Source organism: Tachysurus fulvidraco, chromosome 11 (genome assembly GCF_022655615.1).
Source record: "Tachysurus fulvidraco isolate hzauxx_2018 chromosome 11, HZAU_PFXX_2.0, whole genome shotgun sequence".
NCBI lineage: Eukaryota > Metazoa > Chordata > Actinopteri > Siluriformes > Bagridae > Tachysurus > Tachysurus fulvidraco.
The window spans coordinates 15,496,422-15,520,177 of NC_062528.1; the positions used below are offsets into that span (position 1 = coordinate 15,496,422).

General features: G+C 37.0%; 1 protein-coding gene across 2 annotated transcripts in view; it reads left to right on the plus strand.

Moving 5' to 3' along the window:
* agmo (alkylglycerol monooxygenase) overlaps positions 1-22,890 on the plus strand; it is a 42,337-nt gene extending 19,447 nt beyond the window's left edge. For both annotated transcript variants that reach the window (XM_047820869.1, XM_047820870.1), the window contains exons 4-13: positions 1,931-2,034; positions 3,225-3,320; positions 4,718-4,784; positions 4,925-4,990; positions 5,956-6,035; positions 7,351-7,485; positions 11,373-11,489; positions 13,884-13,966; positions 14,884-14,989; positions 22,116-22,890. In XM_047820869.1, the coding sequence (XP_047676825.1) occupies positions 1,931-2,034; positions 3,225-3,320; positions 4,718-4,784; positions 4,925-4,990; positions 5,956-6,035; positions 7,351-7,485; positions 11,373-11,489; positions 13,884-13,966; positions 14,884-14,989; positions 22,116-22,193 (932 nt within the window). In that variant the 3' untranslated portion in view covers positions 22,194-22,890. The remainder of the gene's footprint in view (positions 1-1,930; positions 2,035-3,224; positions 3,321-4,717; positions 4,785-4,924; positions 4,991-5,955; positions 6,036-7,350; positions 7,486-11,372; positions 11,490-13,883; positions 13,967-14,883; positions 14,990-22,115) is intronic.
* Positions 22,891-23,756: the final 866 nt, after the last annotated feature.

The following is a 23,756-nucleotide window of genomic DNA, read 5'->3' on the forward strand; positions in this document are numbered from 1 at the left end:
TGGTGGCTCAGCATCAGTGGCCTGATGAAATTTTCTGAATGGAAACTGCACTGCTTTCCCCAGAGCTCATGCACTCCGGCTGCTCGTCTTGGCTTCATCCAGGTGATTTTGACATCTTGGCTCAGTGCCGCTGGCTGCTGGAGGGCAGAAAGAGAGGAGAGAGTTATTCTTACGCCCTCACAACTTTATGTTTTTTCAGCTGGAGTGCAGGGAACTTTACCGGCTCACCTTTTCGACTGAGCTTGTATTAACACTGTTAATACTGAAGGTGATATTTAAAATGTGTTAGACATTAACAGTGTCACATATGCTTTAATATTATAGATTTTGTGTGCATTGTTAGTGAATCGTTTTGGTAAAAAGTGTTAATCCCTAAAGTAGCACAATGTTGTATTTTAATTAGAAAACACATGGAGAATGTAAAATCTCTATATTGACAACTACCTTGAACACTAGGGCTTGTAAACTAACTAGGTTTAGGTCACGTCTTAATTACAGGCATTACTTGTTTTTGTAATTGCCAAAATCAAAAATGGGTAATTTCTCATGATAAGCAAAGGACTGAAAAAATGCTTGTACTGTAACTTTATTTAAGTAAACAGATTACTCTGCCAGGTTGAAATAATAGTCAGTGATGTTAGTGATAGTTAATGTTTTGCAAGCAAAAAAAATATAAAAAAATACAACCCTTCCATTTGTATTCCTGAGAAACCACACCCTGAAAAAACGAGGTGAAACTTTGTGAATTAACAGGCAAGTACAGACACCTCCTTCTCCTGAATGGCTTGATGTTGGTGGTCCATAATATTTCATTCATTCACCTTCAGTAATTGCTTTGTCCTGCTAAGGGTCGCTGTGGATCTGGAGCATATCCCAGGAAATCTAGGCTTCAGGCATAAATACAGACTAGATAGAGTCTAGATTGGTCACATGACACCATATACACATATTTACACAGAGGTGATTTTAGGATAGCTAATTGAATGCTGGCATGTTTTACAAGATGGAAGGAAACCTGAAGAACCCAGATGAAAAAAAATGTGGACATTGGGACAACACACAAAAATCCACAGAGATCGTAATCTCAGCCCAGGATCATTCCAAAGAGCTGTGCGCTGCTCACCATGCCAGTCTTTTTCATGTGTCAGTGATTGTTTGATTTAATGCAATAGCTTTCCTGAATGTAAGTAATCCAGACACTATGACATGAAGATAAATAAAGTCCAGGTGAATACCGAACCTGTGGCAGGTTTTCAGCTAGCACCTATAAGGATTTTTTGCTTTGTCCATTTAGAAATAGAACCCGGCATACATTGCTGCATCATCACTGGGATTAGTGCATCCATTTTGACATTGTGTTCATTGCCATAGAAATGACAAATTTCTGAATGGGATGACATGAACAGCTCAATGTGCAATCTTCAAAACATTGTGAATATTATAATTCTGTAAAACTTTACTATTATTTGGAAGAAGTTGAAGTTAAAGTATTCAGCTGAAAATTTAATTTCATTTAAACGTCTTTTCACACCACATTGTGCAGTGTTAAAGCTTCACAGAGCCATCTGGGTGGTCTGGGGACAGCTCTTAAGATCCTTTGAAACTTAGCAGGCGTGATTTTGTGGATCCAAGAATGAGGGCCAAATCAGAGAGATTAATGTTGCGGAAGCCTTTACAAAATGCAGATTATACACTGCAGTGTTGCAACCGAGCACTTGCTTTGGTGCCCTTCACTGAAGCTTATTACAATTCAGTGGCAAGACTAAGAACTGGCTCATAGAGGTCATAGTTTCTATCCAAAGCAAACACAAAATCAGAAGATATACTGTAGTTTGACGTTGGGGTTTTCTCTCCTCTGTCATTCACAGTTAGATGTTCTGACATGTGTTTGGTGAAAATGCATAATTGTGTATGTGTGTGTTTTTTGTAGAGCTTAATATCCTGTGGGCTGCTCATCAAGTTCATCACAGCTCTGAGTACTACAACCTGACCACAGCACTTCGGCAATCCGTAACACAGCAGTTTGCTTCATGGGTAACAATTACCATCTGCTAGAGACTCTCCTTTAGAGCCCACTGTATTGTCTGGATTTCTTCCTGTTTTATTATATAGTGCATTGTATTGCATGCAGTCATTTTCTCAAGTTTTTAGTGTACTGTGTGAACACGCAGAGGTTTTAGTGTACTGATTTTTTCCATCAAATTACTTGAATAGCACACTATAGATAGATAGATAGATAGATAGATAGATAGATAGATAGATAGATAGATAGATAGATAGATAGATAGATAGATAGATAGATAGATAGATAGTAGAATGCAAATAGTATAACAATGTGCACAGGAATAAGTACAGAAGAATAGGAATATATATGTACAACAAACAAATAAAGGTATGGCAGGTAAAATGTGCATAAGTACATTATGTGCATATGAATATGTGAAAATATTATATATATATATATACTGTGAAAATGTGTGCATTATGTACATTGTATGTACAGCAAATACCGAGATAGTATACAGTGTATATACAGATAATATACATAAGTGGATATAGACTATGATAGGCAATCTGACACCAATCCGAATGTACATGTAAGAATGGACACCTGTACAGCATATGTAAATGATGTTATTAAAAATGTTGTTTAATGAACAATTTAGAAAGTACTTGTAGAAAGTACAGATTTAATACACATACACATGTTAGTAGGACTTCAAATTGATGTGGTGTTCTGTTATTGAAGCTCATGCTCATTAATGTTCAACATGTTATGATTCTAAGATTTTTTTTTTACTCACCTGTAAACAGTGGATATGCGTTATGAGTTACTGTACTGTCTTCCAAAATTCTCTATCAGCAAGGTGTTTCCACCTGTTGTACTGTTGCTTATTCCATGTTGTACCTGAGGAGATCCTACTCCTTTTATTCCCTCTAAGTGACCTTGATTTCCTCTACTGCCTTTATATTAAGTGGAAACCGAATGTCTTCTCTTAAGTTTAACTGCATGCCTGACTCTCTCAGCTGCACTTTGACCTGCAAAAATATGCAAAAATATATATAAAAAATATACATTTTTTTTCTCCTAAATTAAATTTAATGATATAGTGCAGACTAGTTTTATGCAAAATTTGCATTTAAATCTGTAAGTGTATACTGGTCCTAAAGATCATTGGTTCATAAAGTTAAAGATTTTATTTGTTTTGATTATGTGTTCTCAGGTGTTCTACCTCCCCATGGCATTAATCGTTCCACCGTCGGTCTTTGCTGTGCACATTCAGTTTAATTTGCTCTATCAGTTTTGGATCCACACTGAGGTACTGTAAATCTATCCATCATTCACATTTAAGAATTTAGCTCAGAGAATTTGCAACAAATAGCCCCATGATATAGTTTCAAGCACAGTGTATACAGTGAAAAAGGCATCCAATAATGAACCGAGGCTAACGGTTTACTTTCACTGTCTCAACACTTCATTCACCACAAAAAACTTTATGTATCACTTTCCAGGTATAAAACCTATGTTCAAAAAGAAATAATAAGCTTTTATGAAATATTCCAAACAGAAGCATAACCATACCCTTGCCATTTGAGTGAACATTGGCCCATTGGTTTTACAGTTTGGGGGAGTCATTTGGGGAGTCGTTTAGAAGGAATGGATTTGGAATCATTTCCATCTTTTAGAGCACCATTAGTGAAAACAGTCTTCACATCCGCAGGTTCCTGAAGGATATAATTTATGCCTTTTTTATGAGCTTTTTTGATGTTATGTAATTTATTGGCTTGAAATTCCCAGGCATAATCCAGCGTTAAAGCCGCGGCTAAGCGGCGAGCAACCTTTTTCATTCAAGAAGAAATTGAGCTGGAGCCAGACCAGTCATTATAGAGAAATAATGATCCACTGAAAAATCATGTTCACTTGCACAATCCCCAGCTAAATCTAGACCTCAGCAGGTTTACATTTATCCATCAAAATCATTATTTCCTTCAAACACCTGAGGGCAAACTAAACACCTGTGTAACATATAACTTTAGTAACTTTAGAGATCAAGTTAAAATGGATTGGCGTAATGGGAAATTAAACTGTTTGTGTGTGTGTGTGTGTGTGTGTGTGTGTGTGTGTGTGTGTGTGTGTGTGTGTGTGTGTGTGTGTGTGTGTGCGTGTGTATACACACGTGTGTGCATCTGTTTGCGTGTGTGTATGCATTGTGCATATATGTATGTTTGCTGGGAAGAGGGAACTTAACAGCTTTTTTCTCCTAATCTTAAATCCATACTAATTCCCTCCAATTTTGTGTTTGCTTTACTTCTAATCTATATTGTTCTTTCCATGTGGAAATCTGGCTACTTTTCTCTTTCCATAGTTAGCAGAGTTTCAAGCAAGCTCATCAGACAAGAAAACACATAATATTAATGATGTTTCGTGTCAGAATCCATTAGCAAATATGTGAACCATGCAAGCGTTTGGGTCCTGCACAATTCCTCCTCAGTATTATTGGCCAAAACAAAGACAAGGCAATCAATAGGAGAGATTAATCACATGTGTGCTTCACAAGCTAAAACTGTTTAGCAACCGCTGGCACTGCACGATACCCCCAGGCTGGATGTTTTTTCTTTTCAGCCACTTGATTACATGACACTAAACAATCACATTCTAGAAGCACTGTTTATTAATATAAGACACAAGTATTTTTAAACTACTTTTTCTCATTAGATCGTCAAGGATCTCGGCCCTCTGGAGTGGATCCTAAACACGCCTAGTCATCACAGAGTTCATCATGGTGAGTAACACCCACAGTAGAGCACTTTTAATATTTCAATTAGCATGAGCTGGTTTATATTTTGCTGTTATAATCACTGTATACCAAACAATGTCAGCTTTAGTGATTTGTTCCTTGTTTATTCTGTTTGCATTTTTCAGGGAGAAACCGTTATTGTATTGATAAGAATTATGGAGGAACGCTCATTGTTTGGGACCGAATGTTTGGTAAGTGTGTGTATGCGGTAGACTAGAGTGCTTAATTCTTATTCTGGCTCCATGCAACTGTACAGTAGACTGAAACGGTGCACTGCCAAAGCTTAACAAAGGACATTGTCTCAAAGCAGCTTTACAGAACATAAGAAATTTAGTACAGAAAGTTCTAGATTAACATTAGACTTATGTGACATAGGAATTATATGAATAAATATGAATAAATATTAGACAAATTTGTTTATATTTATCCCCAATGAGCAAGTCTGAGGTCACTGTTGTGACTGTGGTTAGGACAAAGTCCCTTAGATGGAAGAGGAAGAAACCTTGAGAGGAGCCAGACTTCATCATCATTTGGGTGACACTGGAGGGTGTGATTTTAAACTGTCATAAACACCAGAGAGTGTTATTATGAATGACGTACTTTATACAGTCATATGCAGTCAGACAATTGTTTACAGATTAGGAGATTGCTGTGTTTATAGACCACATGTAGTTGGCATCTTCTCTTTGAATGTCCGAAATCTTCATGAAGTGGAATCCAACTAGAGCTGGTGCCTCAGAATGCTTAGAAAAAGGGAAACAATTGAAGTGGAATTAACATATGAACTGCTGTTCATAATATTTGCAAGCACTACATGATTTATGATACATGATTTGATCAGATGTACTGCAGCACAAGGTTATGGGATGTATCATGTGTATGTCTAGATAAAGAGATATGTCTTTAATCTACTTTTAGACTGAGAGAATGTGTCTGAGCCCCGAACGCTGTCAGGAAGATGAATCTAAAGTTTAGGAGCTAAATACGAAAACGCTTTATTGCCTTTAGTAGACTTTGACTTTGTATCGGCAGAATACTCAGATACAAAAAAATAAAACCTGAAATAAAGTATCTCATCATCTGCTTTTCATGTATGTTTAGAGCAATATATGAAAGTGAAAGTATTTATCAGTGCATTATCAATGTTCTCTTGTAGGAACCTTTGCTCCAGAAGATGATAAAGTCATCTATGGACTCACACACCCCATCAACACTTTCGACATTCTGTCTGTTGAGGTACGTTACCACAAATCAACCGTTATAGAAATAATTTTTTGAATCAGTGCCCTGTTTTCCGTGAGCCAGAGTTTCAGAGTGCTATGCTTAATGTAAATATGAGCTGTGAGTTCTCCCACCAGTGGAAAAGCCACACCATAACCATAACATTAGTAGTACACTTTAAACAAGAGAGGCGAGAGTGTCGGCAAGAAACCATGTGCAGTTTGCCTTTGATTATTTTCTCTGCACTTTCCCTTGGAGGCGAACGACAAACGCAATCTTATCTGTAGCATGAAACACTTAGACACTGGATTCAATGTCAAACGTAGTAACAATAGTGTTTCTCATACATTTTTGTTTGAAGAACCTAATAACCCTAAGCTATAACTCACACATTGACACAACATTTCCCTCAGGGGGCTTTACTACTCCACCCAAACTAATGCAACTGACGAATTTTCAATCCTCCACCAAAATGCAGCAATACTGGACTATCAGCAAAGCTGTTTAACTTTGTATAATCAGATAATATGATGCAGGACTTCGGCATAGACACTATCAAGTGGAAAACAATGCACATCGCCCTTGCTTCTGAGTGAGCAAAGGAAAATGTAGAGGAACCATATACAAGTTTATACATGACATCATCATTTTTTTAGTTCATATACAGAAAAACAAATGCAGGACAGAAAGGGTTTTTTTTTTAGGATTTTTACCAAGAGGATAACATAGTCAATAAGATACAACACTAAAAAATTGAACTGGTTTCAGAACAAAACTCAACAGGCTTAATAAACTCAACTCAAACTCAAAAAGTGAAACTCAACCCACTGCTCAAATTCCACCAACATTTCTGGCTATCAGCAGGGTAGACATTGAAGACTGGGCACTTGGAACTCATCATCAACAATAAAACTTTAAATGTTTACATTTAGTATTACGGATAAATTAATAACTTGTTTTGACTTCACTTGAATTCAGACACATAAAAATGACAAACACATTAAAGTTTCTGTTCATGTTGGTTATCAATAACTCTAATAGTTTTTCCTGTGTATACTATTTATTCCTACTCAGTTATTTAGACTCCTTTTCACTTTTACTTTGTCAGCGTTTTATTTAAGTAAGTGAACAGATTGTTACTGTGTAAATCCACTTTCAGTTCTAGTAGCAACAATAAACAGCTTATTGCCAGAACCTGATGACTTGCAGCTATGAGATTACATTGCTCATGTAAACAATCTCACTATGAGTTTTTGTTACACATATGCCCCTGTGTAATGAGTTCCTCAAATCATAAGGGTTTTGTTTCTGCCCTGTTTTCTTTCTGCAGTTTGAGTACTACGTATACCTGTGGCACCAGTTCCTCAATGCTGATGGTATTACAAACAAGCTGTCTGTTATCTTTAATGGACCAGGATGGACACCGGGCAAACCGAGGCTAGGAGATCCCGACGATCTACCAGAGGTTGGAGACATCTTGGTTTTATCGTATACCCTATGTCTCTAATTATACAATAAATTCTTCATTCACACAAACGGTAGTAGACCGAATGGCATTCATGAAGGGAAAAGATTTTAAATGTAGTTTTCTTAAATTTTTTAAGCAATGGAGCTTATATCGTAGCTCTGTTCTCAATTCTGATTGGTCAGAGGTTGTTGATTAAAATTTGTCTACAATTCAATACAAAGGTAATAATGGTATTTTTCTGATATTTTATTGTTTTTGTGGTAACAACCTCTGCAGGTACTTGTATAATGGATGCTTCAGTAAACCATATAATAATTAATGAACATGAAATTGTTTATATGATTTTTTTTATTGACAATGAAGGAGTCTTCATTGTCAGCACTTTGTAGCAGTCAGAGATAAACATGGGACAGTACTCAAGACAGAGGATTTTGTATTTTAGTTACCCTGTTCAAGACAAGCTTTACAAACTTCAAGGGTGTCTAATTATAGCTGCCATAACATGATTTATAACAGAAACCTGTTTTGTGGAAGGTCCACAACATTAAATATAACTACACCGATTTAAAAAATATTCTTTAATAAATAAAAGTGTCACTGTTTGAAAATTGCTCTTATATAAGCGGAGTTAAACCGTTTAGGAGGTGCTGTTACTGGAAAATGATCAACTTCAGGGTGGTAGCAGTAACACAGCTATGCAGCACGTCAGGCTGTAGCACGCTAGCTTGTTGTCGATTTTATTCCTGGCTTAATTACTGTTGAAGGGCAGTTTGGTGGTGAATTCAAGCTTAAATTAGCTTGAGAAATCTTGCTATTCTTGAATGTTTATATCTTGTTTGCTATCCACTGCCTACAATTTCAGTGACAGAAAAAAGACTTGACAATGACTCTTAATAAAAAATGACACACTTTACAAGTACAGCCGAGTGCCAAAAAAGTCTCACATGCTTTTGAAGCACAATAAGCTCAATTTTCACATGTCTTTAAAAGCCAGGCCCACAACACAGGATTGAAGTCTCTCCATCAGGAGCTGTGGTGGTTTGCTTTGAAATGGCGATTGTGTGTGTGTGTGTGTGTGTGTGTGCGTGTGTGTGTGTGTGTGTGTGTGTGTGTGTGTGTGTGTGTGTGTGTGTGTGTGTGTGTGTGTGTGTGTGTGTGTGTGTGTGGCACATTTTCTTATTTCACACATGAAACAAAGCCTCTTTTCCCCCCCTCATGCTGCAATTAAAGCAGCCCTAAAGAGAGCCTGGTGATAGAGAGCATGTGGTGAGTGATGGAGTTTGACTGAAATACCTTGAAAGGTGCTGGGCTGGGAGAGCTTGGCTGTGCCTGTTCATACTCCTGTTCAGGAGGGAGGCTTGTGCTGGAGGAGTTGAGTTTTGAGGGAAAACAGAGCAGTGAGCTGCTGGAGCCAGTAGGTCAAACCCAAAGGCAACTACAAAGGAGAGTGTCTTAAGAATCCTAAAAATGAATCTAAGGTTATTATATTATTATTAATATTAATAAATATTATTAATATTTATAACGCATGCAAAATATATTTATGGAATAATTTATGATCCATAACACATGATTGCTGCTTTTGTTGTTTTTGTTTTAAATATCCTACAAAAAATATGCTCAAATATCTAAATTTGACATTTTGAGACTTTAACACAATGTTTATGATTTTTTGTCAAGAAATGACTTCTTTAAATGCTTCTTTATCTGCTTTTAGTAAATGAAAATCTTTTCAACATGTAATAGAGCCAAATGATGTACTCCTGTTTGTCAATTAAACAGCTCAACAGAAAAACCTGCAGCATTCTCTCTCTCTCTCTCTCTCTCTCTTTCTCTCTCTCTCTCTCTCTCTCTCTCTCTCTCTCTCTCTCTCTCGCTCTCTCCCCCTCTCTCTCTCTGTGATTATGGGAAAGCCTGAAAGCACAAAGACACAAAGACAAAGTAAAACCCCAATAATAAGTCACAGGTGAGAGTAATTATGGGTTACCTGCTGGTTCTAACCGCCTTCTCTCCACCCATACCCAAGTCTCAACCACGTCTCCGCCGCCACACTGTGTTCCCCTGCTTCGTACAAAAGAAATTCTTTTGTAAATACAGTGTCAAAGCTTGGGTTATGTAGTATTTACTGTTCATTCAAAGCAGTTCTACACTGTTTTACCTCATCCATGATTCTCAAATTCATATATTTAGTGCTACTAACTGTCCAAAGCAACACTATGTACGTTTACCATTTTTTCAAGTAGTGAGGTAGAACATGCAGGTGGTCTTCAGAGTTTTCTTAGAAAGCATTGGCTTCCTGTGTGGTTAAGTGCAAGTGATGCTTACAGAGCCTAATAGGGTTCTTGTTACTTGTTTAAAATTTCTACAGCATGTGCTTACAATATTCTTCAAGGTCATCTGTTCATAAGGAGAGAAATCACAATTCTGAACTACTGCTGAAGGTCCAAGTTTCTAAAAGCATTTTGTGACCCTTTCTATTCTAATAAGCTTGAACCTAAGGGTTTTTTCTCCCGATTCCCTATGCTATGGAAGCCGGTTAACAAAAATGATGGGTTTTTATATGGTTGTAGAGGTCAGACCCACACCTGAACTGACTGGAACATCTGGATCCAATTAGCCTCCTTTTCATGGGGGCCTTAAAGTAGAGCTTCACATGTACTTACATCAATAGTCCTGATTCTTTAAACTATTTCTCTCTGTGTGTGCTTTTGTTATACTGACATTTTCAGAACACATTTAGGAATGTTGTGCCGACAGCCAGAAAGTTTCTCCAACTTTTTTTTCCTATGAAAGACTTATTTGTTATTTGAACAATAGTATTGCTACCTCCCAGCTCCAGGGGCTTGGGTTACTTTTGTATGCTTCTTCCTCTGGTTTTGTTTCATTGTCAAAAAACATGTAGACTTGTGGATTGATACAGGTGTGTGTGCGTGTGCATGTGTGTGTGTGTGTGTGTGTGTGTGTGTGTGTGTGTGTGTGTGTGTGTGTGTGTGTGTGTGTGTGTGTGTGTGCATGTGTATGAATGTGTGTTAAGGATGGAAATGGTATTCCATCCAGGCTGAATTTTCATACCTTTGCCAAGTGATACTGTACACCAAGACCTAAACTTGGATATGAGTCAATGTTTACATTAATGTGATAAAAACAAGTTTTGATATTTGTTTTTTGCATCCTGGGAATTTATCTGCACTGTAGTAGACAGGGTCACTGTAGAGCACAGGGTCAGCCATGATATGGCGCTCCTGGAGCAGAGAGGGTTAAGGGCCTTGCTCAAGGGCCCAATGGTGGCAGCTTGTCAGAGCTGGAGCTTAAACCCCAATCCTCCGATCAACAACCCAGAGCCTTAACTGCTTGAGCGACCACTGTTATCCGGATGATTTGGTTAAACAGATGATAATAATTGCTAATGCGTGCATGGATAGTGGTGTCTGGTATGTTTCTGTGTATTTTATTACTTTACTCTTGGTTATTGTAATGTATTTCATTTACTCATCTGTGTCTTGTAGTGACTAGACATGCTAATCTTTCTCTGTAATACTGTATATTGTAGTATTCTAATATATTACCATTATACCATATTATTTCTTGATTAAAATAACAGGTTTTTCTCTTTCAGCAAACTCTACTTAGCTAACGCCCCAATACTCACTAAATATGACAGTCATGTTGATGTGCTCATATCAGTTTGAATTCTCATAACACTCCTACAATATCATACCAGCAGCTGATTATTTATATTCTCAAATTTATGAATACTGGCATGCTACCACGTTCACAAAATGCTTGGTGGAAGACAGCCTTTAATTTTCATTGCATAGTGATGAAGGACACAGAACTTATGAACTGTTACTGAAATATAGTTCAAATATGCTGCATCTTTTCAGGTCACAGGAAAGGAGGTTCCTCACAACCCAGAATGGTCAACTGTACTTCAGGCTTATGTGCATGTGCAGTTCCTTCTTGTGCTGCTCAATTATAACAACTTATTTGAAACAGAACAAGTAAGTGACAAAAGAATATATATTACATCACAGAGACATAAATGTCCTTGGTTTATCTCAAATGTTGATAGTTGAAAGAGTATCATTTGTCCTTGCTAAGGCTTTTATGCCCATGAAAATCTTTCATTGTCTTTAACGGTTCACTTACAGCTTTTAATTTACTCTGATCTTAATATTATAACATTAGGCCTGTATAACATAGGCTTTCCCTCTAATTATCTCAATTATAAAGCTTTTCATATAGCATATGGACAGACAACTTCGCCTGTTATCTTTCTCCACCTCCCTAACAATGACCCAGACACTCTCTTCCCCTGTTGGTATCATTGGAAGTGTATGTTCCCTAGGCATAGTTTTGGTTAGCCAAACTTCATGGACCCACCCTGCTTCCCCGCTGAAATGAAACAGCCAGTCTTTCCTGTCATTCCTACCTCTGTGGTGTTCTCTCGATGGTGCCTCGCTGAGAATTCTCTAGATCCCTCTTTCCCCCTGCCTCCCTCCTGCCACCAACCAATAAAACAGCTGCCGGTGGTCCAACAACCAATACAAACTTTCTCAGAGCCAAGTCAACCATTTCCCATCGCCTGAAAAACCTTCCTGTTGCATCCATCAGGTTTTCTAGAGAAAATAACTAAGTAATGCCCTTGGGCCAAGCAATAAATAATGTCAAAGTGTGTATTTATACCTCTATGTACCATGCCAATTTATTTGCACTGACAAGTGATGCTACAGCACAGCTTAGTGGTACTTCAAAGCTAGAAAAACATTTAATTTTAGGACTTGGCGTTAACTCTGAACTGCATCAGCCACATGAGACCATCAATCTTGCTAGTTGCTTGACTTCCCGTTAATTGTTGAGTTTGCAGAAAAGTGACCACTGCTGAAACCCTAACTGCTTAACTGGGCAGAAACAACAGTGTAGATTAGTTTGCACTTTGTTGTACAGAATTAATAGTAGTGAGAACAATAATGGTAGTAACTTAATCTTAGCCATTGGAAGAAAAGAAACACAAACACAGTGTGACGGTTAATGCAGTGACAAAGAAAATACCTGGATGGTTTAACTTTTTCTACACGTTGGCTTGATGTTATTGTTGAAATAGGATAGTGGGACAAATTAAAAATTAGCATGGTGAAAGGATTTTGAAAACATAATCCAGACCTTAGAGAACTGACTCACAAAAGTTTCACAAAGCTCCCTCAGAGACCTGGGCAATGTCACACATCTGTAATTCAAGAAATATCAGCTCCCTAGCAATGATCTTATGGAACATAAGCATCTGATGTGGTTCATGTATGAGAAGCCACCCTAATGCTTTTTTCAAAGAAATTATTTTTACTGTTAAATTATTAAGCCCTTACAAATATATATTTTTTATTTCATTTTTAAATCTTAATCTTAGCTTTTGTTGGAGAACTTACATTGTCAATATACAGTAATTCTGACCATACTGTTATTGGAAGTTGAGAAAAAATAAATCTAATATACAAATACAAATTAATATACAATATACAAATTAATAGTGGGTGATTTGGTAACCAGTACATGCTCAGCTACTCATTATTATTATTAGAAACGAGAAAAACGAGTGTTAATTCATGTTTGGTGAATTGTAAATAGTTCATTACAACATGACAATGCGAATGTCTATCAGTGTAAACTAAGAACCTAGCTTACTAGGAGTTAACTAGGTGGTTATTTGTGTTATTAATGTTATCTTGAGCATAGTTATCATCTACGATAATCATCAAGTAGTCTAATAACTTCTTTTTGAGATATCAACAGTGTTTTTTTTCCTGATTCAGATTTATGCTTTATTTGATGATAAATGTGCAGAGAAATTCCAAGACCTTTTTAGTAGTATGTTGTCATTAAAAGTGATAATTAATAATACTAATTTGCTTCCGAAAAACAACAGAAGAAAAATGCACAGTCTGTATTATAAAAATGAGAAAAATGTCTTCTGTATTATACAACATTGATACCTCAGCTGCACTAAATGTGTTCACTTCTAAAGGAGAGTCTAAGCTGTGAGGACTTGTACTGTACCCAGGAGAGAAATCTTTTCGACGGCCCTTGCATATGAGGTTTAGAGAGAAAACATCCACCAAATGTCATCCATGTATCTATAACAGAGGGAGACCTACAGTATGTACTATACGTTTAGAGGTCAAACAGAATTAGATGCAGTTGTCTGTGCACTTCATGTTCACTGGTGTTCATAATACCTTCCCTAATGGGATTTTCCCTGCCTAGTTTAAATTAAAGGGTCACGAACATCAACATAAGGAGGCTGTGGGTGGGATTTGGAGGTGAATCGTAACAACTGAGTTGATATTCGCTAGTGTTTCACTGAAAGCATATTGTTCTTGTATTCTGCTTTGGTTCTCTAGATGCTGTCTCAAACAACTGTGCTGCTTATCACTGGATACATATTACTCACACTTACCACCCTCGGGTATATCATGGACCAAAGGTACTGAGATTTTATGTTCTGCTTGGTCAAGAATGGAGATTGTTAGGAACAAAACATTTTGAAAAATGATATGTGCAAAATACAGCATTATGATACCTGTTACCATTGATGTAAGTTGAGTAATGAGAGCAAAACGGCCATAATAAGACATAACACTTTCCCATATGGTTATGCTAACTTTGTCTTTGAATGTTTTAACACTTGGCCCGAAGCCTCATGTGTCCTCTCAAAGATTGATTCTGGGTCCATTTTGGATTTTTATACATCTGGATTCCTTCTAACAAAGTTAAAGATAATCTGTTTTTATCAAACTTCATGTACTGTTTAGTTTAGTGTAGTCATTTATATTTGATGTCGTAGTTACTCCATACAACTAAAAGCTCTTCAGTATGAGGCAGAATAAGTCTGTTCTAAACGGAAACAAATACATATATGAATAGGGGGCACACTTTTCACACACTGTTCACACACAAGTGATTTTATTATGCAGATGCAAGCAAGCAATTAGACTATAAGCTCAAAACTGTTAGCATAAAAGTGCAGTGATCCTTGTGGTTAGTAACTGCCTGCTCTGGGTCATGGTGGTTTAAAATAGGTTACTAATCGGTTTACATTATAGAATGTAAAAGAGCCTTCAAAATATTTTAGAAAATATTGCATGTACAAAATGAAAAACAAAAAATATCTTCACAAACAGGAATAAAAACCTTATTTTTTTGAGTATGAGGTGGATGAACCGTCAGAGTCAGATTTTACAGACCATACTAACGTATATTTATATTCCATGTAGAAAAAATAATGATGATGCAAAGCCCAGTACAGTACTTTCAGGTAGAATGTGGTTTGTATGCAAACACTCCAGAAAAGGGCAACAACCTTAGAATCAAGACCGTGTGTTGTTCTTTTTATTTTTTCAGTCCTAATGCTGCTGTATGGGAGATGTCACGCTGCCTGTTAATGTTGGCACTCCACAGGCTTGGTTATATCAGCTCTACGGTACCTCTACTGGCACTTGCAACAGAGGTAACGATCTTGAACTTTTATACAAAATATATAAGACAACATAGACATTTCCTCTTTGAATTCAGCTTAGCCGTGCACATATGATATAGATAAACAGTGTTTAAAAATAGGTTGTGTCACCCCAGATTGCCCTAATTAGTGTAACTGCAAGTGATGGGAGGTGACTTAATGGTAAGTGTGGGTGTGGGGTTTGTGAGTGTGTGGTTCAGCTGTAAAGCAGTATAGATGAAGCATATCCACATACGCATAGCATGCAGCCGCCTGTTCTGTCTTAGTGTGTGCATCTGTGGTGTGCTCTGTGTGTGTGTGTGTGTGTGTGTGTGTGTGTGTGTGTGTGTGTGTGTGTGTGTGTGTGTGTGTGTGTGTGTGTGTGTGTGTGTGTGTGTGTGTGTGTGTGCATTCGCATGAGCTGACACCAGTTCCCACTATGACTCACTATGATGTATAACCCCAGATGCATGGCCCAATTGACCATAAAATTGCCATGTGTTCCTGACTCTCGCGACAGGGCTATGGATTGCGACTGACCCCTCATTACTACCCCAGCACCTCTAACCCTCCATTTCTCCCTCCTTTAATTTCTCTTTTCCAATCTCTCCATTTCTCTCAACGCCTGCTGAAAGTAGAGGCAACACTTCTGGAATCAATTAGCTCTGTCTGTGGCTAACTGGAGAGAGATGATGAGATTTACACATGAGAGTAAAATTGTTCCTTTTTTGTGCATGTGAGACCATACATCTGTAGACGTAGGTGCTAAAACGCCCACGTTTTCTTCCCTGAAGATTTGCAAGAAATAAAAGAGTCTGACTTTGAGAAAAGTTCCCACATACAGCATAGAGAAATCTTTTATTTTGTTCCAGTATGTCTAAAACAAAAGCAGCATACGTTTACCAGTTCAGAACAGTTGGAAGTTGATTTTAATAGACGAGCACAAACATCAGTAACATTAATAACAGGTGTAATGCTGGCTTATCAACATACTGGTTACATAGTCTGTCAGATGCACTGCAGTGTCATCTATAGCAGTGGTATCAACAAATCGATCAACTGTAGATTTAAACAGTTGTGTGCCAAAGCACACTGGATGACATCAGTCACAGGCACTGAAGCACACTGGATGACATCAGTCACAGGCACTGTCCAAAGACATGTCAAATTTTGCTCTGCTGTTACATTAACTGAGCAAATCCCTAGCTACAGGACAGCCAGGTTGCACTGTGTCCCCATATCTGGCTATATCTGCCCAGTAACTAAACATCTAAAGGCAAATATGCACTTTTATATATTTATTATTTTCCCATATGTGAATAATAGTATCTCTTTACTTTCAGAGCTTGCATGCCCACCCTCATCATTGCCTGAGATTTTCGGTCCCCTGGGTGGTTTAATGTGTGTCTGCATTAGTATGTACCATATAACCCACTTAAGTTCTGAAAATCTTACAGCACTAGCCATGCATCTTTCATGTAGAAGATGTTAACATGCTGATATCAAAGCAGTGTATCTGCAATCTTGTGTTCAATCTGAGTATCAGATGCTTCAGCATTCGTCTTTTGGCTCTCCTGGTCACCTCACTTATTGAGAATAAGAAACAAATATTCATATTTAGCACCAGGGTCTGTTTTTGTATGCAAGACAAACCACAGAATTTGCAGTTCATTCCAATGTTGCATTGCTAAATCAGTGCTTGCATTTCGCTCAGGCCGAATGCCGAATCCTTCAGTCTTGGTTCTAGTGCTGTGAAGTCGTCCCCTCTTCCCTTTCTAGTTTTCCGTTCATTTCTGTTCCCGTCACCACAATGCAGCAAAGGATGACTTACCTTTTACTTCCTACAGACTTGTCTGGTGTTTACTTTACTCTCTGCTGCAACCTACAGTGTCAGAGGAAGGACAATGAATAGACAGCAGTATTTATATAACCTACAAGATTCATCAGTCATTATAGGCATTATGCATCAGTTCAGACTAGGCTCCTTAAGTGCTTCCTCAACTTCGACTTTGGTCTTTGCTATTGGTACTCAGCAAGAAAATAATCAGACTAGAGCACTCCTCTTTTTATGAAGGAAACTGTGCGGGGAACTAAAAGTGAGCCAGAGCAAAAGGGAACCAACAATTAATATATTGAATGATTTTAAGACGATTTACCATTTCACGATTTATATGCTATATGATAGACCCACATATTAAGCATATTTGAGGAAAATAAAAATAAAAATCATGCTAAATTTTGTCAACTATGTGAAAACGTTAACATTAACATAATAAGTGTGACTATTAAAAAATACATACTGTAAATAAACGACATGAATAATTAAGATGTTCACAGTATTTCCGATGCCAATTTAACATATTCTCGGGTTCTCTGCATATACAGTACAGTATATACTGCAGGCAAGGTAAGGATTTTAAAACTCTTAATCTTTTCCAGCTTTGTTTCAGAACATAGGTTGCCAGGATAACTGATCTTGATTTGATCTAATCCTTGTATTTGGAATGGAAAAGTTTGGATTTTTGTGAATCTCAGCTTCTATGATTTGGTTTTCTGGAACATTCTCCAGTTATGCGTGAATTTCGCCAAGTGTACAAAACTATACAGGTCAATGGGTCTATAGAAAACCCAAGATAACGTTCAAGATAAGGAGTAATTGTGCAATCTAAGCATTTCTTTCTTTTGGCTGACATATATCAGGGCCAGTAGAGTATAAGTCTTTCTTGTGATATATATAGTGGCTATTAAACCACAGGATAGTATTCATTATTGAGAGAGCTCCTCATTAAAGCAGCAGGATTTGCCCATAAACTCAGGTGGTGAGATCACACTTCCAGCACACAAGCACACCTGTCTCTTACGCTCTTACGTTTACACCCACACAAGCTCTTTCACTCTTGTTTACACGTATACGCTTACATTATAAAGAGCCACGTGGATTCGCCTGAATTGCGGATAAGTGATGTCACACATGCCTGAGGGTTCGGGATATGAGAAATTCCAGACGTTGCATGCCTAGCAATAATTAAGGGAGCTTCTCTCCAGACTGTGAGTGGTGAGCTCATAGCAATTTAAGAGGAGTGCTAATAAAAATACACCTGTCTTTGAAAAGAGTCTTAACTTCGCAATGCTCTCACCAAGAGCACTTTTCACCCTCGGTGCTGTCTCACACAGTATGCCATTTTGACCATTTAAACAGTATATACTATATAATACTTGTCTGATTATGAAGCCTCCAAAGAGTCGTTAGGAATAAATATAAATGTAAATGTTATCAATTAACAACTTTTTCATTTTCATTTTGAAATGTTATTTTTTTGTAAAGCTGCTTTGAGGCAATGCCCATTGTTAAACATGCTATATTAATAAAATTGAATTGAATGAAATTAAAAACATGTACTAAGGTGCACTGATGTAAATATCAGTACATCAGTAATATTATGCAGAGATGGAAATCTTTCACTACAGATTCGAACTGTTTCTTCCTGGAACGTTTTTTTCTTTCTTTTCTTTTCTTTTCTTTTCTTTTCTTTTTTTAACAAATATTTATGCACCTCATTTCTCAAGGGAGGAATATAATTATACATTTTAAAAGGAAAAGGTTATAACAATATTATCAAGGTCACGCCATGCTGAAGCGCCACACAGCACAGCATGGCCTTATCTTTCTACATCACCTGACACACTTCAGGCAAAAGTAGTCTACAGCTATTTAAATGTTCCACCGTTGGTCAGAATATGAAGTTTGCTTTCTTTTTCCATAGTGAAAAAAATAATCCAGGGAGGAAGTGCCCTGTGCTTGAATACCAAGTTTCTAGCAAATTGGATATTTCATCAAGTCCACAATAAAAAGTTCTTCTAAAGCCCAAGTAGTTTAAATAGGTTATGATATTAAATAGTAGATATTTAACATATAATTTTAAGTGTGTTGTAAATTTGCAGATGACTTTTGTCATTAATGGTGTGTCCATTTACAGTATGAGCACAATTCATTGTAGATATTTACTTCTTAATTTGAGCCTGATTACATCTTACTTAATACTCTGCTACTTAAAAAAGTTCAAAGTATATGTGTGTGTGTGTGTGTGTCCTCATTAGACCCCTCAATGAGCACTAAGTTGCACTAAGCTGCATTATAAAATATGCTACTATTAGATTGTATTAATAGAATTACAGAAAATATTTCATCCTGTTTGCACATTTAAAAAAAGCCCAGCAGTGACCTAAATATCTGACTGTTTTGACCTTGTGAAGACATTTAGCTGGTTCCCACAAAATAAAACTTTTTTTTATTAATAAGAAACAAGAAACAGCTTTTATTGGGGGGGAAACTAAAAGCTAAAATGTGTCCTTTTGTCTACTGAGGGTGAAGATAGAGTTAGATTTAGATATATTCATGTAAGGTCCCCACAAAGAAAACTCTCTCTCTGTGTGTGTGTGTGTGTGTGTGTGTGTGTGTGTGTGTGTGTGTGTGTGTGTGTGTGTGTGTGTGTGTGTGTGTGTGTGTGTGTGTGTGTGTGTGTGTAAGAGAAGTGCCTCGGTAAGCTTGGGCCACAGGTTTAGTTTGCTAAGCCGCCCGCTGTAGGTCCCTTACAAGTCCCACGGGAGCCATCCATCTTTGTCCTTCTCTCAGGAATCCCACTGAAGTGGTTTACACAGCGTCTACAGAGACGTGTACGTCGTGGCTGCGGCCTCCGTCATTACTGCATCAAAGTGCTGTGGGGCTAATTTGGCCCAGCGCAGCTCCTTCAGCCCGATTCATCCTTTGCAGACACGGCTGCTGGTCGTGGGGGGACTTTTAGACCTTGATCCATATAATATAAAACTGAACTTCGTGTTCAAAATAGTTACCACTTTCTTCTTAACAACAGTCTATGGTCTGGAAAGCTATAACTAGCGTTTGCTATAAAGCTAATGGGCTTTCAATTGTTACCCAGTGTCATTACTATAATGCACGATAGAGGGTTTATCAACAGGGTCCATGTTGAGTATAAAACTAGATTGCATCTTTCCTGCTAGGGTGATTAGTGTCAAATTAGTTTACAATGTGGACGAGGCACAAATTCTGCTGTTGTTTCTTTTTTTTTATAAATGACCTCCAAAGCAGCACTCCAGTGTTTTTCTAAGCTGATCTCTGTTCTCTGTTCCTTCACAGTTGATCTACTGCTTATCTATTTTTATAGAACGATTTTTTGAAATCTTTATCCAAATTCTAAATCTGTATAATTTGTCTGTTCGGAAATGGGAATACATTTTTAGACGGTCTAATTTCTGTCTGTCTGTGGTGCAGAGAGCTACCACAGAAACTTCACAAAAGTGTAATTAACCAGAATTAGTATTTTGTGTAACTCCGTTTTATTTATTTATTTATTTTTATATAGCACAGATCTGTCTCATGGCAAGGAGCAATTGTTGAGTTTAAAAGTTTAAAAGACGATCTTTCTAGACGATCGTGTAGAGTAAAATAAGCAGGTTTTCTATTATTTTCTCAGTTGTGGAAACACTGGAATTCTTGTCCATTGTAGTCACACCTGCACTACAGATGTGGTGATTAGGGATTAGATTGGATTAGATTTCTTTAATCCAACTGAGGAATCCAGATTAATGTTTGTGTGTGTGTCTGAAAACAGTGTGTATGTTGGACAGTATAGGATGGAAACTTCCTATAATGAGCTGTATATCACTGGGCGGACAGCTGTGCTTCAGTCTTGCTTTCCTTTCACTCAGCAGCTTCTCTAGAGACTCTGGACTGAACACAAAGTTCAACATCTACTCTACAAATCTTCCCTTGTCTTCTTTTTAATATGTGCGTGTTTTGCATGGATGTGTGAGAGAAGTGTTGAGTGTGTGGCGATGAGAAATTTAGTGTGCACATAAACAATGGCTATGACTACAGCATTATTACAGCAAATCATGTTAGTGATGGTGTATGTATCAGCAGCAAAACACATCCCGGATACTTCGAATATTCTAACGTGTTAAAATATGACAAAGGCAAAGAAGCAAAATGCACTGAGCTCTCTAAGGAGGAAGGATGTCATACTTTCTTTCACTGTCAATCACAGCAACACAAGCACATCTGTGTGCATCTCACATTAAGAAAAATTACAGGAAGCATCTTTTTATCCTCTGCTTATTTTCCTGTGATAATTTGTAGGGTTCCTCTTTAATTTCTAGATTTGTCTGCCATTTTATGTCAAACTTTTTACTATTTTCTTTATTTTTATTTTTTATTTTTAATAAACAATAGTACAGTTGAACTGAAGAACAATTAAAGTTAAAATATTGGTAATATAATATAATATAATATAATATAATATAATATAATATAATATAATATAATATAATATAATATAATATAATATAATATACAATTAACCATTTTTTTAAACCATAATTCTAATGTCATCTTTTTTAGTTCATTAATTAATTTAACATATTTACTGCTAAGACTACTTTGATTACAACGTTTTTTTTCCAGTCTCACACTGAGGTGATTTTTTTGACCTTGAAGGCCGTGCTGGGTGGATTCAGGTAGTGAGGGTCGGGAATCACAGGGACATTCCAAGCTCTGCGGCTGTCTCTCATTCTCTCGGAGGGGAAACAGCTGGGGAGCTCAGAGGAAACTCTCATTCTTTCCCATCAGAGGAGAGGAGTTGTGATGGACAGGATTCGATTTTGGCCCAAGTTAAGAACACGGATGCAGTTTATGGTCTAGAACACTGGGGAGGAGCGGTGCTTCCATGCGGGACACTTTTTGGCAGAACCTCCTGGCTTCTTTCCTCAGTGACCACCACCATTAACCTCCTGACACAGAGCTGTTGCATCATGGGAGATTCTTTGGTCTTAATGTTGACCTTTTGTTATTCCTTTTTCCCCTAATAGCCTTTTACATGTTAGTTGTTACAGAAACACACGAGCACACATTTTTGAATGTAATAGATTTGGAAGTTTATAACTGCAGTGTTCTTCATGATCATGAGCAAACTCTAATCCTTAAAGTGCTGTTTGTTTCTACAATGAGTTTAGTATTGTGGTGATGTATTTACAGGGTTACAGACAAAAATTCTCACAGCATGGTTGAATAATTTATATGAACACAGTGCCAAGATTTTGACCTAAAAATCTTTTCCTGCAGGTTTTTGCTTCTCTTTCGGCAGTCTACTGGGCTCTTCGGTGTTTCAGCAAGCTGGCTATAAAGGAGAAACATCACTGAAACTAAATGAACAAACACAGAATGTATTTTTATATATCCTAATTTGGCTACAGTCTTTAATTAGAATATCATCTACCAAACAGTGTAACTGATGAATGTGCAGCGTGGAATATGATCGAGCTGTTTATAACTTTTCTTACATCTGCAATGAGGTCCAGGAAATTACTACTACCTCTATTATTATTATTATTATTATTATTATTATTATTATTATTATTATTATTATTATTATTATTAATAATAATAATAATAATAATAAATCATTTTTCATTTTGAATGCAACAGTAGACCATTCATATGAAAATATAAACAAAATACACTAAACAGTAAATGTACCATCTTCATACTCATATGTTTTTGGGATGAACTGGCAACCCAGGTCTCCTCAACCAACATCGGTTCCTGACTTCACTAATCCTCTTGTGTACAGTATAATGTAATATAATTTCAACTACATTTGTTTATCTTTGAAAACCAATTGTTGAACCCACTTTTATCATTTTCTGAAGCTCACTTGATTGTACAGCTGTATAACAGCCCACAAGGTGGCATCAGAACTGCATCACTTTCATTACAAGATCACTTTTCATTTCTATTGAGGTCACTGAGTAACAGATCGAATCACACTGAACTACACTCACTTGGCACACAGCGTAGCAAATGAGAAAAGAAATAAACAGAGGTGCAATCATGCGTACGTCCAGCTTCCATCAACTTTATATGCTGAAATAAATACGAAACTCTTCTGACTCTTATTAGCGTGGTAGTCTGTCCATTTCTGATTGAACAAATCGTTATTAAAATACATCATTCAAAATGTAGCGTCAACTGTTATTTGAGACTAACTGAAAGCAGTCAACAGAAGCACATTTAAAATACAGACAAACAATTACAACATCGTCCAGTCCAGTTTAATAGATTATCAAAATGTTTTTAAGATGTTTTTCCTCTTACCAGTCATTCACTGTGATTACTCATTGTGATCCTTTGTAATATGACACATCTGTGGTAATAGTTTGGGAAAAGCTTCATCGTTAGATTGGATGTTGAAAACTCCAGGGAGAAAATTCAGCCAAAACAAGACTCATTGTGTTCATTTGGCAGGCAGTTTTATTCAAAGTGGAGTACATGAGAGGATACAATCCAAGTGTTGAGTTTTCAGTGAACTACTGCAAGAAGACTCTTCCACTAAATGAAAAACAAGTGCAAGATATTTGTACAAAAATCAGCGAAAGTGCTTACGATCCATTTAAAAACGTATTCAGAAGCATAAACAAAGATATGTTTAAACTAAAAAACAATGGGGACAGGGATATAAAATACATATGTACGTTTAATTCTGGCTTTTCTGGAAAAGGCATCTTCTGCCAACTTTTTATGCATCAAGGAACAATTTTATAGAAGGTGAAGGAGTTTGCTAACGATCTCAGTGTCAACATTATTACACAACAGTTGGAAGGAAAAATACAGAGCCAAATCAATGATGTTTAACTTCTCTGTCAGTTCAACTGGTTGGATAATATTATACTGTATGTAGGTGGAAAGGTCATAGAAGCACAAATA